Raw genomic sequence first — 18,262 nt, forward strand, 5'->3', positions numbered from 1 at the left:
ACCAGTGAGGAGATCCTGTATAGGAATCTTGTTCTTTGGTTGACCTTTTTGATTACGTTGGTGGCCATTTTATCACCGGAAAGATTTGCCTCCAGGATGGAACCTAGGTAGGTAATTTCATCTTTTCGTGTGATAATATTGTCACCCACTCTAACCAAGAAGCCATCTGCCTTGCTGAGATTACTATTTGATCCAAATAGAATGGATTCAGTTTTTCCCAGGTGTACAGATAGTTTGTTATCAGCGAGCCAGGTGCAGATTCTACCAAGTTCAGAGCTGAGGGCCTTTTCAACCTGCAGTTTGTCCCTGTCCGAGACCAGCAGTGCTGAGTCATCTGCGAACAGGAACAAATTGCAGTCACAAGCTGATGTCATGTCGTTTACATATATTAGGAACAGTAAAGGTCCTAGTATGCTTCCTTGTGGAACGCCACAGCTCACTGGAAGGGGGGGCAGTGTTCCGTTCACCTCCACCATCTGTTCTCTCCCCTCCAGGTAGGATTGCATCCAGCTCACTGATGTGGTATCAAAACCAATTGCTTTTAGCTTGTTATGGAGTGGTTCACGGTGTCAAAAGCCTTTTGGAGGTCCAGCATGACCATGCCGCAGTATTTGCCAGCATCCACCTCGTGTTTGATGTGGTCGCTCAAATAGAGGAGGCATGTGTCAGTGGAGTGGGATGTTCTGAAGCCAGATTGGAATTCATACATTAATTATAATACTTTTCAACCTGTTCATAGACAATTTTTTCCATCACTTTTGAGATGGAGCTAAGAATAGAAATAGGGCGGTAGTTCCCTTTCTTGTGCAGGGGGGTTACTTTGGCCAGTTTGAAATCTTGGGGAACTGTCCCTGTTTGATGGAGAGGTTTATTATGTGGGGGATGATTGGAGCTATAGAGATGGCCGAGTCTCTGAGAAATTTGGAGGGAATATTGTCATGGCCAGTGGCCTTGTGGGGTTGAAGGGCATTCAGTTTTTTAAGTACCTCCTCAGTTGTTACCATTGTCAGCTTAAAATCCTCTTTACAAACACCTAGGTTTTTGTAGAAGGCTTGGATGTGGTCTACACCAAAGCACCTAGAGTGGGAGGGCAGTTTGTTAACCAGCGTTGTTGCAATGTTTGTAAAGAAGATGTTTAAGTAGTCTACATCAAGCTTGTCAGTGATGAGGGTGTCGTTCGATTTGATGTTTATGTTTGTAAACCTGGTTTTTAGTTTCTGACCGCAGCCTAGCTGGTTGTTTAGTATAGTTTCCAGTCAGAGCTCCTGAGGATTGTTTTTGTTTTCCTCAGCTTTATCACTGATAAAGTTTTTTTTTTGCGGATTTGGTCGTGGCAGTTACGACATTTCTTAGCTTGTTTCGTTGGGTTTTTAGGATGCCCAGTTGGGTTTGGAGATCACTGTCGAAGCGTTTGGCTAGCTTGGACTTGCATTTTAGAAGTTCAGAGCATTTATGGTCTCTGGCTTTCATTGCAGTCAGTATGTCCGAATTCATCCATGGCTCAGAGCGGGTTTTGACCCTGATGGTTCGCAAAGGAGCCATGGTGTTTAGTACTGTTGTAAATTTAGTTTTGAAGCCAAGCCATGCTTCTTCGACTAGTGAGCTCCTAAGCTCATCGGACCAATCCAGACTCTCCAGTTCAATGTTAAAGGCCTCGCTAGAGTATAGGTTTTGAGGTCCCTATAGTCTAGATATGACTGTTTTGTGACAGCCGGACTTTAGTTTTAGTTTTTTGCGGGTGCAGAAAATCATAAAATGATCGCTAAGCCTGCATACAATAACACCTTTCTTGGAGATTCTGGATTTGTCCGAGGTCAGAATGAGATCAATGCTCCGCCTCCTCTCTCGATACCTCCTTAGGCTTAATTCCTACTCTCCTGGTGCCCAATGGTTCTGCAGTCCTGAACTGAAGTAACAATTAAACTACAGCTACCTATTATATTTATCTTTCCTTTCCATCCCTCCATCCATTCACACTTTCATCCCCTGGCTTCTCTTCATTTCATCACCTGTGCTTCCATACCACCACCTCCCTTCCCTCCCCAGTGTTGGAAAAAGCAAGGATTATACTTAAGTAAAAGTATCAATACTACAATGTAGAACTACTCCATTACAAGTAAATGTCCGGAATTCAAAATGCACTTGAGTGAAAGTACAAAAGTATTGGCATCAAAATGTACTTAACGTATACCAAAAGTAAAAGAAGCCTACTCCTTATGCAGAATTAAAAATTTCAAATGTATAAAAATCTTTTGAAAATAGCCAAAATATAGCCTATAGGGCTGAAGTGGTTAATGTATGTTTTGTAATCGTAATCAAAATCTACAAATAAATGTAGTGGAGTAAAAGTACAATATTTGCCTCTGAGATGTAGTGGGAGTAGAAGTAAAAGTACTGGAAGTTGGACAAACTCAAGTTGTACTTAAGTACAGTACTTAAGTAAATCTACCGGTACTTAGTTACTTTACAGTATGGTGTAAAGTTTACACCATACTGTTCCTCCCCTCCCAGTCTGCCATCGAGGCCAAACAGGAAATTAAACATCAGATAGTACTGTACTTCCTGTTAACATGGACACCCAGATCATTCACAGATACATTCGTATTCTATTGACTTTCATTTCATTCATTTGTTTTGTTCATTCATTCATGTCATGCACCACATAATCAGGTGCAAAGTCCCATAAACCTTCAGGTCTGCTAACTCATTCCAGTTTAAAAATAAAACTTTTCTGATTACTGCTGCCTTCTTGTATGTTTTGTTTTTTATTCATTCTTTTTATACAAAATTCTAGTGTTGGCAGTCGAGGGTTGCCATTCAGGCATCCGGACTCCAAGTTGATGTCACATTGAATTGCATCGTGTGTTGCACAGTAATTTGAATGTATATTCAATTAACTTTTTAATAAAAAAATAAATATCCCCCGACCCCCACCCTAAAGACTTTTAGAGCATGACTCAATATGTTCACTTGTTGTTTTGTGGGTTGTGTGCGTGTGTGTGTGTGTGTGTGTGTGTGTGTGTGTGTGTGTGTGTGTGTGTGTGTGTGTGTGTGTGTGTGTATGTGTGTGTGTGTGTGTGTGTGTGTGTGTGTGTGTGTGTGTGTGTGTGTGTGTGTGTTTCTACTCCCTCCTGTTGGGACTGACTCTTTGTCTTGTCATAATTATGTTTATTGTTCTTGTCTCTTTCCTTTCTCTTTCCCCAAACTGCGACCCGCACTGCAGTGTAATAACTGGATGGAGGCCGCACTACAAATCCAGAACCTAGGAACCATTGTATTCACATCTCCTTTTATAATGTGTTTCACTTTGATTTACCTTGTTATTGAAATGTTCTATACAAATAAGCTTGCCTTTGCCTTGCCTCTGATGTCTTCTTAACTGTAAGAACGACGTCATCTTTTACCGTAAAAGCATAGACAATAATCCCATTAAACTCAACCTGGATCACACAGCTTTACAAGTAATCTCTGTGTTGATCGTGTGTAAATCTACTATCACACATCAGACAAACAGGGCAGATGAGAGAGCCGCCTTCAGGCTTAACACAGACGTTAATAGAAACAGACAGGAAATGCAATATATTTGACACGGATACCAAACGACTCGCCCCTTTACCAACTCACCCCCGCGAAATGTTTTCATGTATAGTTAAAGGTATATTCAGTGATTGGACTTAATTCAAATATCACTTATTTTTTATTTTTTTTCTGGATAATCCTCCCTACTATAGAGTGTGCTGACCATATAAGGAGTTCCTCCCTGTCCCCAGTGAGCCCCTGGGGTCAAAAAACCATAGTTTCAGTTTTGGTGGCGGGTGGCAAAACCTTCATCCAATCAGGATGAGTGGGGCCTTCCTCCAATCATGATCGAGTGGGGGCGGGCCTTGGTGCACATGCTGTTGGCCTGTTGCACTTCCCCCCACTGTAGAGCGTGCATGTGCACATTTTGTTACCGGGGCGGACTGGGTGGTTTTCCAAATCACCCAAATCACTGAATGCTCCTTTAACAGTTCATTTAGTATTTCCCTCCCTCTCTGAAATCTGAAATGATCTTGTATACAGATTTATTTGATTGTATAGTAGTCGATCTCTATACTCTATACTATGAAGACGGAATAACATGACACAGAGACGGTGACTGCTTAATTAAGTTAATTTAGGACCTAACTAGCAGTTAATTTTGTTTTATTAAACACATTTCTTCCATGTAGCCCATGTTTTGTAATGGCATCATCATGCTGTAATGCCCGTGGATATACAGAGTTAACTTAACAATGATAAATTAATATGATAATACCTTTTATATAATCACCAACATGAATTATGTTTGTTATTACAGCTAGGTAGAGTAGTGGGGCGAGATGGAAAAGGGGCGACCATACCTGTTACCTTTGACACCATGTGGTGATATTAAGGGGATGGCAGGCACAGAATAATTGTATTATGATTGTATTATGCAGTAATCCTGTACCTTAAACTTGTAATCACTTAGTTTTTGTTGTTATAATGTCTCACATGACCTTTTTTCTGTTAGTTGTTTTTTTTTGTCTTGTTCTTTTCACTTTCTGTGTCTTGTGTTTGTTATTTGCCTTGTAAAATGTGGAAAGAATTCATAATAAACTGATTGTATATTGTGTATGCTATTCCCAAGCCAAAACCACAAAAACCATCACCAGCAGTGTGATTGACGCTGAGGGAGTGTTTTTGTGTCCACTGCAGCTTGTCAATTTGGCACGCTTGTCGTCAATGTGCCACTCGGACTGAGCTAAAAGCGAGGGAGAAAAAGTGGGTCTTTATATAGGTTTGATTTAAAATGGTCAATACTCAATAGTGGGGCTGGACTTGATGTGTGGAATGTATAGTTGCTTATACTTGGGGTGTGCGCACAAGCCTCAAGGTCTCGCTGTCAGTGCTCCAGCTTGTTCTCACGTGATTTAAAAAGTCATGCATTTGGTATAATTATTAACAAACGCTTCCCCCAAAATAATCTTTGGTCATGAAGTGTGGGTCACGACTGAAAGAATAAGGTTGTGGATACAATAGCGGCCAAAATGGCCTAGGGCTGTGGCTCAGCGGTCCAGGCACCTTGGCTGGTAATCCAGTCTGGCAGTGTGCCGCGGGTTCGACTCCCGATCCCGACGGCCTTTACTGCATGTCACTCCCCCATCTCTCTCCCCATTTTCTGTCAGCCTACTGTCTGTACCTCCATAAAAAATATAAAATAAAGGCGAAAGCCAAAAAAACAAACAGACGGGAGGCTGGCATCTCCCTTAGAGACAGGGTGAGAAGTTCACTCAAGCGAGAAAGACTCACAGTAGAGCCGCTGCTTCTTCGCTTGGAAAGGAGCCAGCTGCCATCTAGTATTAGACTTGTTGTAGTGGAGGATGTATCATGTCTATGCATCATCGCAACAGAGGATACTTTACCCTAAAAACAGAGTAGAGTATATGTTCGGAGTAAATGTTCAAAGTATGATTGTGTGTGGTGATTGTGTGTCTGGAGACTGGAGTGGAGTCAGCTAGTACTGAAGGTCGCTGAGACCCAAGGGACAGAAAGGATAATAATAGAAAGCCAAAATCAGTAAAACTTAAGAACATAACAGAACGATTCTGAGAAGGGGGGTGGGGAATCTAGACTGAACTAGAAAAAGTGCCCTTCTGGGCACAGGTCTCCACCAGGAGGATAGGACTGTGTGAGATGTTTGGCAAAATGTTTAGGATTAATATAAACATGTTTTTGAGGCATTTTGTTCCAAAAATGTGTTTTGCAAAAATCAACCTGTTGGTGGCGCTATAACAGGCCAATCAATGTGAAAAGGGTGGGATATATTCCTCAGCCTAGTAAGAAAATGTGTGAAAGATTTCACGTAAATTGCATGCTGCGTTCATGATTTGAGGCTTTTGTTCAAAACGGGGCAATCTTGCAAAGTGTGAAAGCTAATTATAGCCAATTAGGATGGAATATGAAATATCGGACAGATCCGACTTGAGCACATGACCATAGAGATGGTGTGTAACGATTTGTGAGATTTTTGGACAGAATCTGGAGGAGTAATATCAAAAAATGTGTTTTACAAAAGTCGGCCTCCTGGTGGCGCTATAAAAGGCAGATGCGGAAAATGCAGGTCAACGGTTTGTCCTTGGCCACTAGGGAGTGTGCATGCAACGTTTCACGCAGATCGGTGCAGTTTTAGGTACAAAATGTGAAAAGCTGCCTCATGGTGGCGCTATAACAGCCCGTTCTGGAAAATGTGGGGCAGAGGTTCATCGTTGGCATCCAGGGAGCGTGTGTGCAAAGTTTGGCATCGACCGGGTTAACGGTGCCGGAGATTAGCTGGTAACAGACGGACGGAAGGAAGGACGGACGCACACACGCACACACACACGGACGGAGTGCAAAACATACTCTCTCCCCATGCCTTCGGCCTGGTGGAGACAATGAACAGGTGTGTGCGTGCGTGCGTGTGTGCGTGCGTGCGTGCGTGTGTGTGAGGGAGCGACAACAACAATCTCGTACCACCCACCTATATAGAAAAAACATGGGTAAATTATTTCACTGCCACCATCTCTTAAAAAATGTGGCTGGCTTCCTTTAAAACAGGCCTGCAAATCCATCTTCCAGGAGGCTAAAAGGGGAGGTAAACTCATTCTGCATATTGACTACTTTTACTTTTGGTACTTTAAGTATACTTTGATGCCAATGCTGTTGTATCTTTATACAAGTACATTTTTTAATTCTGGACTTATAGCCTACTAGTGTATTTGTATTTCTGCATTGCAGTATTGATACTTTTATTTAAGTAAAAAATGCGAGTACCTTTACCATCGCTTGCTATCTTAAACATTCCATGAGTAGAAATCTATAAAATCATAACATGGACATACAATTCTTCCAGTATTCATTTATTAAAGGAAAACCATCACAATAAATCACATTTGCGCAGTACTATAGAATCACATTCTGCAGGATTACGCTGCATTACATCTGGCAAGTAAAACAGAGCACTTTGCCCTATAAATAACAAGGATAATAGCTAACCAGTGTTTAAACCACTTAAACCCTATATACTTCATTGACTGGAGTCCCCCAGGGCTCTATACAAGTTTTAGTTTAGTTTAGTTTAGTTTAGTTTAGTTTATTTCGAACCTTTCACAATACAATACATACATAATACATTATACACTTGAGTGGCCCGAAAAGGTGTAGGCTGAAGCTAAAAGCTTATAATTGCCTACCCTATTGGTTTACAGAACCAAATAAAAAAGAAATAATAATAATAATGATAATAAAGCTGACAAAACTGTCAGACAGTAAACTAAGAAAATAACATAATAATAATAATAATAATAATAATAATAATAATAATAATAATAATAATAATAATAATAATAATAATAATAATAATAATAATAATAATAATAATAATAATAATAATAATAATGAAATGAGTTTGTGTATAGAATGATAAGACTCAGACAATGCCCCGTCCATTTTACCTCTACAACAGAATATCTTTGTCGAAAGTAGACGAAATACAAGATCACATTGCGAGCTCGTAGATCAGCCATTTTCGCCGAATGTTCGCCCCCCAGGTATAGAGGGGGCTGCTATGGTTCCAGTGCTTAATGTTGCATGTTCATTTTGACAGACATCCCCCCACGAGCTTTAATGAGACACAGAGGTCTGTGTCAACAAGAGATGAGTTTGGGTGTAATGAGCAGCACAGCCTCTAGGGGCTACCAAATGCCAATTCATAGTCCAGTTTTCGGTGAAGAGGTGACCACCAAAACGGGTGGTTAGTAAAAACAGAGAGATGTGTTTGTGTGAGTGGTGACCACCGCGGCGTGACGTCATGTTGTAGTTTTCGGTGGTCACCTCTTCACCGGAAACTGGACTATGAATAGGCCTTAATGAGGCTTTTAAACTCTTCTTTAATGACTCTTCTTTAATACTCTTCAGTCTCATCCTGACTGTCGTCACTCATAGGGAATGTTCTGTGTTCTCTCAGCGGGAAGACTCTGTGTGTGTCGTAAGACTCGTAACTCCTCATGCCACACTCCTGGTCCAAGATGGCCTACAAGACAAGACACACGCATACATTTTGACTCTGACGAGAAAATACATTGGTCTCAAAAAGGAACACAAGGAAACAATAATCAGAAAGTAAATTAGGCTATTACTATTGGTATTTTCGGACAGACAAACGTACATGTACACTACTCACACTCACTCACACTCACACTCACACTCACACACACACTCACACACACACACACACACACACACACACACACACACACACACACACACACACACACACACACACACACACACACACACACTCACACACTCTCACACACACACACACACACCCCCACACACCCACACACCCACACACACACACACACACACACACACACACACACACACACACACACACACACACACACACACGCACGCACGCACGCAGGCAGGCAGACAGGTTCCAACATACTTCAGAGAAGAGTTAGAGGAAGCTATCTCTCTTCTTTTCCCTCTCTCTCTCTCTCTGATGTCCGTCCAAACCTGTTATCCAAGTGAAGACTCCAGTCTCTGTGGCACTGTCAGTTTGATGTGTGCACGTGTGTGTGCACGTGTGTGTGCGGGCGTGCACACGCGAGCGCACGCGCGCGTGTGCGTGTGTGTATGTGTGTGTGCGTGCACGCGCGCGTGTGCGTGTATGTGGGGGGTCATTACTAGAACCATTAAGATGATTACAGGCCACAGAACGCCCGCCTTCAAAGTTAAAAGAGGAAATCATCACATATAATAGAGAGTCAATTACACTCCACAAAAACGGCTAAAGAAACACTCGCTGCGGTGTGCACGCATACAGTATGTTCCCGTGCATGGATGTCTGTCTGTGTGCGTGTATGTATGTGTGTTTGTATGTACCGTATGTACAGTATAGGCTTGTGTTTTCCCTGCACACACTTCACACGTACACAACTGAGTGTTTATTTTTTACTTTGAAATTTAGAGTAGTCAATTCCGCCCCCCCCCCCCCCCCTCCCCTCCCTTTTTTTCTCCCCAATTTAGTTCACTCCCCTGCCAGTGAGGAGCCCCCAGCGGGAGGACGTAGTGCCTTCGTCCTCCTCCTCCCGCCCCAACACTCCCCGCTGACAGGTGTTGCCCTAGCCCGTAGTACAGTTGGGTGCCACCGATATTGTCCCTTATCATTTGACCCATTTAGGCCTGACCTCAACATTTTAAAAAATCCTTCTAAATCCTCCAGTTTTCTGAAATAAATATTTTCACGATTTTTCAAAAATAGCAGACCTACAAGCTCGTAGCGCGCCACTCGGTGGCGCGCTATGAGCTTGTAGATCTGCTATTTTTCAATAGTTAAATTATAACATAATGTTTAAAACACCAAAAGGGGTTCCCGCCCAAAATGGGTTAACTGTCCTTTTGCACAGATCACGCAAACCTCAGCAAAAAGAAAAGGACAATATCGATGGCCTCCAACTGTACATGCAATGACCAATATCACCCTCCCTGCACGCCACGGCTTCCTCCGCCAAACATACGTAGGTCAATTTTGATGACTGACAAAGCCGGTTGCAACGCGGTGGATTCAAGTGGTTCTCAGACTTTCCGCTATTAGTGTCAGAATTCCGTCTTACACAAACATCAAATTCCCATCGACAATGAATGGAGAATTCCACGTCGTAGTGTCTGAGCGAATAGGCATAGTGTCAATTTTACGTCATGATGAGAGAGCCCCTCACTTCACACAGGTGTTATTTTTAACCACTTAAACCCTGTGTGGTTAACTTTACCTTGTTGAGGGGCGCTAGTGTAGCATAGTGGCTCACAGCCTCAGGGTGATGGCCTCAAAAGTCTAATATCTCCCCCGAGTCACTTTGGATTAGTGGTTAAGATGTTGGCTTTCCACGCAGGGGATCCCGGGTTCGATTCCCGGGTGTTACAATGGTGCCGTGACCCGGATCGGGATTCCCGGGCCCCGTGGGAGAGGAGGTCAAAAGGGCATGAGTGTAGCAGAGTGGCTCACAGCCTCAGCCTGTCTAAGTCTAATATCTCCCCCGAGTTACAGGGATACCCCTTTGGCTTAGTGGTTAAGATGTTGGCTTTCAACACGGGAGACCCGGGTTCGATTCCTGGTATTACAACTGGCCACTCCAACGTCTGGCAGTCTATGGATTTTTAACGTTTGCTTTAAGCAGTGACGTCATGTGGCAGCCACAGTGGGCGCCCCTCACTTCACACACGTGTGATTTTTAACACCCAGTTTGATTAGGGGCCCAAGGACACTTATAACTCAAAGGGTGTACATTTGTGCACTTTTGGATTTACAGACCTAGACCTGCTGGAACCCCCTCAAGGACTCACTGGGGTACCTGGATGGGATACCTGGGGTACCTGGAGGTACCTGGAGGTACCTGGATCCCCGCTTTGAGAACAATAACTGATACAGACAGAATCAGTAAACCTTGCCGATTTGGTTCAAAATATACAGCTGTTATACAAGAAGATCGACTTTTTACATCATGCATTTTAAAACGTGCGTGCGCGCCTCACCATCTTCTCCTCTCTGACCGAAGGTTTCCGCAGGAAGTAGCAGAGCGGAGCGTACAGGATGCAGATGAGACCAATCGCATACATCAGGTAGGAAAAACCAATGGACTGCACAACAGCTCCCCCCGTGGATGGACCTGGTAGTATAACATCATCTTTTAATATACTGTATATGAACCTTTATTGAGAAAAGGATATCCCCTTGAGATGTATCATCTCGTTTCCAGCAAATACAGAACAATACAACAAATACATTCATGCATACATAAACAAGGACAAAACAAACAACAAAGCTCTCCTAAAACGAACCGCTCCCACCCCACCTAATCACCCGCAACACAGTATCAATAAATCAATAAATAATGAATAAATAATGGAAGTTTGTATCTGTGGTTGCATGCAATGTGTTCACTCTGGGTGCGTGTACGTGCGTGTCTGCGTGCGTGTGTGCGACTTACCGACAGCAAAGCCCAGGCACAGTGCTACATCAGCAATAGCATACACACTTCCGTACACATTCGAATGGCGGATGTCCACAAGATAAGCCATGTTGGCCATCATGGAAGAATCTACCATACCTAATACACACACACACACACACACACACACACACACACACACACACACACACACACACACACACACACACACACACACACACACACACACACACACACACACACACACACACACACACACACACACACACACACACACACACACACACACACACACACACACAGCAGAGTACAGTAGGGTTAATTAAAAACCTTAAAAAAAATGTTTTCGCTCTACACAAAATATCACTGACGATGTATTGTATATTATCACATTGTGAAGCTTGTTGTATATCATATATTTTGTAATCTGAAATGCTTTATTCTAGTTTTAGTTGACTAAATATCATAAGATTTTAGTCGACTAAATCTAGAGTTGATTTAGTCGACTAACACACCTGATTTATACGTAGCTGCCTGCGTGCCAAAATAGCATATCTACAAGCTCTGCGAGACATTGTGAGCTTATAGATTGACAAAATTGACAATATATTTAGTCATAGTTTTCGTCACCATAGCGTAGTTTTTAAGTAAAAACTTTGAGTACTTGTTCCACCACAGATGGATTCAGTGAGAGAGGACATGCAGGTGGCTGGAATGACAGAGGAAGACCCAGAGAACAGAAGCAGAAGGAAACAGATGGTCCGCTGTGGCGACCCCGATGGGAAATAGCCAAAAAAAGAACATGCAGTAAATAAATATTCTTACCGATGCCAAAGCCCAGGCCTGCATTCGGTGCAATCAATCCGTAAATACTTGTAGCCATTGGAACCTGCGCACACACACACACACACACACACACACACACACACACACACACACACACACACACACACACACACACACACACTTTAGTTTTTTATTTGAATCCGCAAATTACAATTCATTTTCCAGGGAAACAGTTGACAGTTCATGCGCAACTAAGGATACACATGGCACCTTCTCCTCCACACAGACGAACTGCCTATAACAGCCGAAACAGAGCGGTATTTGGCAAGTTGTTTGGCAAACTCCGAGGGCACGTCAGCCACGGACATGGTCGCGTTATGCTGGTGGCATGCATCACCACAGGGTCAACTTCGATAAATACCATCCTGGGTACTTTGGTAAGGTGGGTATGAGACACTACCACTTGAAGAAGAACACAAAGCATTGCCCCACCATCAACCTGGACAAGTTGTGGACTCTGGTGAGCGAGCAGACTAGGCTCAACTACGCCGCCAAGCCGGAAGGCGCTGCGCCCATCATCGATGCCGTGCGTGCCGGTTACTACAAAGTCCTGGGGAAAGGTAAGCTGCCCAAGCAGCCAGTGATCGTCAAGGCCAAGTTCTTCAGCAGAAAGGCAGAGGAGAAGATCAAGGCATGTGTTGCTATGGCATAGTGTTCCAGAATAAAGTTGTTTGTGTCTGACACATCGTTGGGTATCTGTGGGTTATTTGTATTTCACCTGGAATGTGGAATTTATAAGCTTATACTCTGCAAGATGGTTGCATCATAAATTGAGCAAAAACAAATTGTTGCACAAAATAAAAATGTAAAAGCCTAGTTGGGACTAGCTAAAAAAAAACGGGAAGCGAGTAACGCACACGTTGTTGCCTGGATCAACGACAGGTCTGCTACAGGTCTGGATCAACGACAGGTCTGCTACAGGTCTGCTGAAGAGGGGCGCGACAACGCAAGCGTAAAAAAAAAAGCTAAACAGAATCCAGGTCTGGTGAGTCGCTGGTGCGTGCACGAAACGAGCACGCGCGCAACAAATTCACGTAAATACGTTTGCGTTGTCGCACCGCGACTTCTCCGCGCAAAAACGCAGGTCTCATTGACAATGAACTATAGGCGCGTTCTATCGCTTCACGTTTTAAAGGCCCTTAAGGTGGTTGCACACTGGACGCGTTTTTCGGAAAACTGACGGAGAAACACGAAAAATCCGAAAAACGCACTCTGTGTGCAGGGACCTTAAAACACGCTCTGTGTGCAGGGACCTTAAAAGCTGCAGTAGGTTACCGCGGAAACTTGTGTGAATCTGAGCTAATCGGCCGTTAAGTATTTTTAATCTATTTATACACAGGATTAATGTTTGTGTTTAGTTCAATGTTTGTTTTAAAAACGCCATTGACAATGAAGGGAAGGTTTACGTCATCTTGTCCCTAACACAAACATGAAATGCCATTAACAAAAAAGAGAATTTTGATTGATTTTGTTTTGACACCATTTGTTTTACATCACCATTACATCACCTAATCAACATGATGAGTTAGACTTTAATATATTAGCGCCCCTCACTTCACACGGGTGTGATTTTTGAAATTTAGCGTCTCAAATTCTCTCTTCCTTGACTTCCCATGCATGTCCCGCCTCCCACACTGCGATTGGCTAGCTGCACGTTGCTGTATTTGCACCAGGGACACAGGTTAGACGGATATAAATGTATCTCCAATGGAGATACATGTATATCTGTCTACCTGTGTCCCTATTATGTCCATATATGGAGATCCCTATATCTGTCAGTAAGTCCTTGTCCCTTTTATTCCCATATATGTAGATCTCGGTATCTGTCTACCTGTGTCATTTATTCCCATATATGGAGATCTCTGTATCTGTCAGTCTGTGTCCCTTTTTAAGGCCATCATATGGACATATGGGAGCTTGTGATGTCACAGAGTACCCTGATGATGGGAAAAGCTGCTTTCATGCTTTACAGTGGGCCGTCGTCATAGTTACTCAATATGTTTGAGTGAGTCCTGGTCGTTATGGTTACCACATGCTGATGGCCTGACATCATGGACTGATTGGACTCCATATTTGGATATTGCTGACCTCACCATACCACCATATATGGGCATAGAGATAGACAGAGCGTGACATCATCAGGGACTATATATGCTGTAACCGACCGCTCACCAGCATACACTATCAGATCTGCAAAGGCTGCTTTGGTCTACTTCCACCTAGCGTTGTTTACAAGCGTATTTTCCTCCATTGTTTTCGTTTTGTTCTAGCTTCTCAGAAATGTCTTTGATTACTAAGTTGTTTGGCCGAGGAGGACTACGAGGAAAAGCAGGGGAAAGGGGACCTAGTCCTAGTCCACAAGAGGCGCTCCAGAAACTCTGGGAGACAGAGGGGATGCTCACCAGGAAACAAGAAGTTCTAGAGAGCAAGATTTCCCATGAACTCCTCACCGCAAAGAAGTATGGCAGCAAAAACAGAATGGAGGCTCTGCTGGCCTTGAAAAGAAAGAAGCGGTATGAGAATCAGCTGAGCCAGATCGACGGAACGCTGTCCACCATCGAGTTCCAGAGAGAGGCACTGCAGAATGCCTCCATCAACACTGAAGTTCTCAAGAACATGGCCTTTGCTGCCAAGGCCATGAAATCTTGCCACGAAGAAGTGGACATTGACAAGGCCGATGCGCTCATACAGGACATAACAGAGCAACAGGCGCTGGCTCAGGAAATCTCTGATGCCATCTGGAAATTCAAGGACGAGGATGAGCTGGATGAGCTGCTGGCCGAGTTGCATGAGATGGAAGAGCTGGACAAGGACCCGCTGGAGTCGCTTCCCAACGTGCCTTCCACATCCTTACCCGCCAGACCTGCCACTAAAGAGAAGCTCTCTCCTCTTTCTTGAGAGGACGACATGGAAGACCTACTGTGTAGAGCTGGATGAAGGCCATGTGGACGTCTACATATGTCTGCTTCGATGCCCCTATTTCATGGAACACTCAACAAGCTCGAAAAACGCAATACCCCAATATCCTATGGACAATTTAATAACCTGCTCTTAAGCCCAAACCACACCAAAGCGTCGGGTCGGGACAAAACAGTTTTTAAGGTCAACCACACGTCACACCAATGCAACTCCTTGCAACTCGATGAGTTGCATTGGTGTGGTTTACCTTAAAAAGCATTTCGTCGCGGCTTTTAAACCTCCCTATACCTCACAGTGTAATTGTTTTTAACTTTCTGTGTTTCTGTGTTGTATATATGCCTTAGATTAGTTTTTGTGTTTTATTATATATCTGTCTATGTCTTAATTGTTGCAAATGAGGGTGAACCGTGATGCTCTTTTCGAGAATAAATTAAAGGTTTCAATCAAATACGGAGAAGAAAAGATATCGTCTTGTAACGCTACAAAAAAAATAGTACACGTAACTATAATTGGATTGCCAAGCGGGGCCTTGTTTGGCAAATTCCTATCTAAACCTAGAGATATAAGACACGTGTGTATCTACCGGTATCTATACTGGAAGCAGTGTTGGGTAACTAACACTACATAACTTAATATATTACGTAATATATTACCGGAATACGGTAACTTGTAATATAATACATTACTTAACAAACAAATTGTAATATATTCTAAAAATCTTTCTGTATTACTGCATTACTTTCTGTATTACTTTCTGTCTGTCTGTCTGTCTCGTTGCCCGTGGCTCTGTCTTGTGACATTATGTGACAACTGCAGAAGTTAAAGAATTACGTATTTCCGCTCCCCACTAATAGTTCTCAGGTCTGGTGTTTGTCCTCTTTTTTTCTCAGTCGTGTTTTCAAATGGATTTGGCTAGGCGGCCGTTTGGCCTCGCCTTATTGTAGATACGCCACTGGTCTACGTAATGTATAATTTATAATTATACTAAATATTTAATTGTTCGATTTGAGCATTTAAAAAAAGTAATATGTAATAGTAATATTAATATATTACTCTTGCTCAGACAGTAATATGTAATACAATATATTACTTGACAAATTAAGGTAATAAGTAATAAGAAATATATTCCAAATATAAAGTAATATACCCAACACTGACTGGAAGTAACAGTCCATGGCCTGTGCATCAAATCCTGCTATAGCCACAGAAATCACATCTTATTATATTATAATAATTGACTTAAGGGAGGATTGTAAACAAATCAGTGATCTCCATATATGCGCGTAAAAGAGACAATGACTGAGCTACAGAGATCTCAGCGCAAACAAATCAGTCTGCTCCGTGTATGGGTACAAAAGGGGGCATCAGGTCCATATGGGCACAGAAGGGGCATGCCATAAACAAACCCGACACGCCATATATAGGCATGTCGCTGTCTCAGTCATAAACATAAACAAACCTGATACGCCCATATATAGGCATGTCGCTGTCTCAGTCATAAACATAAACAAACCTGATACGCCCATATATAGGCATGTCGCTGTCTCAGTCATAAACATAAACAAACCTGATACGCCCATATATAGGCATGTCGCTGTCTCAGTCATAAACATAAACAAACCTGATACGCCCATATATAGGCATGTCGCTGTCTCAGTCATAAACATAAACAAACCTGATACGCCCATATATAGGCATGTCGCTGTCTCAGTCATAAACATAAACAAACCTGATACGCCCATATATAGGCATGTCGCTGTCTCAGTCATAAACATAAACAAACCTGATACGCCCATATACAGGCATGACACTATGACTCAGACATAACATAAACATTTTTATGGAGGAGGGGGAGGGGGAGGGGGAGGGGGCATGAATAACTTTGGAGGGAAATAGAGAGGGAAGAGGAGTAAAACAAATAAATAAACAAGAAGTCAAAGAAGGAAGGTTCAATTTCATTGCCATTCACAAGCATACATATCACTTAACGAAATATTGTTTCTCACGGACCCAGGTGAAGGTGATAACACGCACGCACGCACGCACGCACGCACGCACGCACGCACGCACGCACGCACGCACGCACGCACGCACGCACGCACGCACGCACGCACGCACGCACGCACGCACGCACGCACACACACACACACACATACTAAGGGAGTTAAATTGAACTTACACACAATAAACTGACGCCAATGATGAACATCCCCAGCATGGAACACAGCCACCTGGAGAAACAACACCATGAATACACTGCTTCCCTCTGTCACACGTCACACGTGCACGTGCACATGCACGCAAGCACACACACACACACCCACACACACACACACACACACACACACACACACACACACACACACACACACACACACACACACACACACACACACACACACACACACACACACACACACACACACAAGCATGCACACATGCACTGACCTGCCCATCTTGTTTGCCAGAACTCCAAAGAGGTTGGTTCCTATCAGATAGGCCGCACTGGCTGGTAGGAACGCTAAACCTGAAACACACGCACGCACGAACAAGCACGCGCACGCACGAACAAGCACGCACACACACACACACACACACACACAGTGACAGACAGGGTCAGAAGAAGGCTCCAGCCATGGAGCAAATGACCAGTGGTGGAAAGTACTGTACTAAATTAGAAAACTTTACTTACGTTGTTGATTTTGATTATCATTACAAAATATAAACAACTATTACCACTTCAGCTCTATTTAAACTTTGGCTATTTGAAAAAACTAAAGAAAAAACTAAAGTTGCCTCTGATGTGTATGTGGAATAGAAGTAAAAACATTGAAAATCTAAAAACACAATAAAAAGACAATTGAATCCTAAAAAATTGTACTTAAGAACAGTAATTGAGTAATTGTATTTTACTTTACTTTACAGTTACACCACTGACAATACATCGGCCTACTATTATTATTATGGTATATAGGCCTATTAGGCCCAGGGGATGGGTGGAGAAAGATGCCAGTTGAACGTACCAAGTTGCCAGTTAGGGGAGCACATGGTCTGCATCATCCAGATAGGTAGGGTAGGTTCTAGCATCGCCACGCCCATGTTGGCAAAACACAACGAGCCTGTATAGAACAAACACAGCAAGCAGGTTTACAATGTACAGTATATCCATATACAGCATGTAAACAGATTCATGCAACCATACGGTATATAAACAGAATGGATTCATAACGTATAGAATAGCCACATATGACCAGATTGACTTTGTCCTGCAATTTAATCTGCAAGACAATTTTAGACCAATATGTAGTGTGTGTGTGTGTGTGTGTGTGTGTGTGTGTGTCTATCTCTCTCAGCTAAGGGGTCCTGAACAACGTTGAAGTCAAAGTCAAAGTCGTACGATTTGTCACACACGTTACCGCAGTGAAAATTGTTCTCCGCATTTGACCCATCTCTTGGAGCGGTGAGCCGCAGCCAAGGAG

At 43.0% G+C, this 18,262-nt stretch overlaps 3 protein-coding genes across 3 annotated transcripts in view; 2 read left to right on the forward strand and 1 right to left on the reverse strand.

The window, feature by feature from the left end:
- Positions 1-7,496: 7,496 nt before the first annotated feature.
- Positions 7,497-18,262, reverse strand: part of slc18a1 (solute carrier family 18 member A1) — a gene marked incomplete at its 5' end in the record, with an annotated part of 20,958 nt that continues 10,192 nt past the window's right edge. The window contains 7 exons of the mRNA XM_079517026.1: positions 7,497-8,074; positions 10,582-10,715; positions 11,037-11,156; positions 11,844-11,907; positions 16,963-17,014; positions 17,232-17,310; positions 17,807-17,902. Of these exons, the coding sequence (XP_079373152.1) occupies positions 7,946-8,074; positions 10,582-10,715; positions 11,037-11,156; positions 11,844-11,907; positions 16,963-17,014; positions 17,232-17,310; positions 17,807-17,902 (674 nt within the window). The 3' untranslated portion in view covers positions 7,497-7,945. The remainder of the gene's footprint in view (positions 8,075-10,581; positions 10,716-11,036; positions 11,157-11,843; positions 11,908-16,962; positions 17,015-17,231; positions 17,311-17,806; positions 17,903-18,262) is intronic.
- Positions 12,185-12,516, forward strand: LOC306934706 (large ribosomal subunit protein uL15-like; the record flags this gene model as incomplete). Its single annotated transcript, XM_079517399.1, has 1 exon — positions 12,185-12,516. The coding sequence occupies exon 1, from the start codon at positions 12,193-12,195 to the stop codon at positions 12,514-12,516; it is 324 nt and encodes a 107-aa protein (XP_079373525.1). The 5' UTR covers positions 12,185-12,192.
- chmp4bb (charged multivesicular body protein 4Bb) lies at positions 14,145-14,762 on the forward strand (the record flags this gene model as incomplete). Its single annotated transcript, XM_079515985.1, has 1 exon — positions 14,145-14,762. The coding sequence occupies one exon, from the start codon at positions 14,145-14,147 to the stop codon at positions 14,760-14,762; it is 618 nt and encodes a 205-aa protein (XP_079372111.1).

Source organism: Electrona antarctica (assembly GCF_951216825.1).
Source record: "Electrona antarctica genome assembly, chromosome: 12".
Classification (NCBI taxonomy): Eukaryota; Metazoa; Chordata; class Actinopteri; order Myctophiformes; family Myctophidae; genus Electrona; species Electrona antarctica.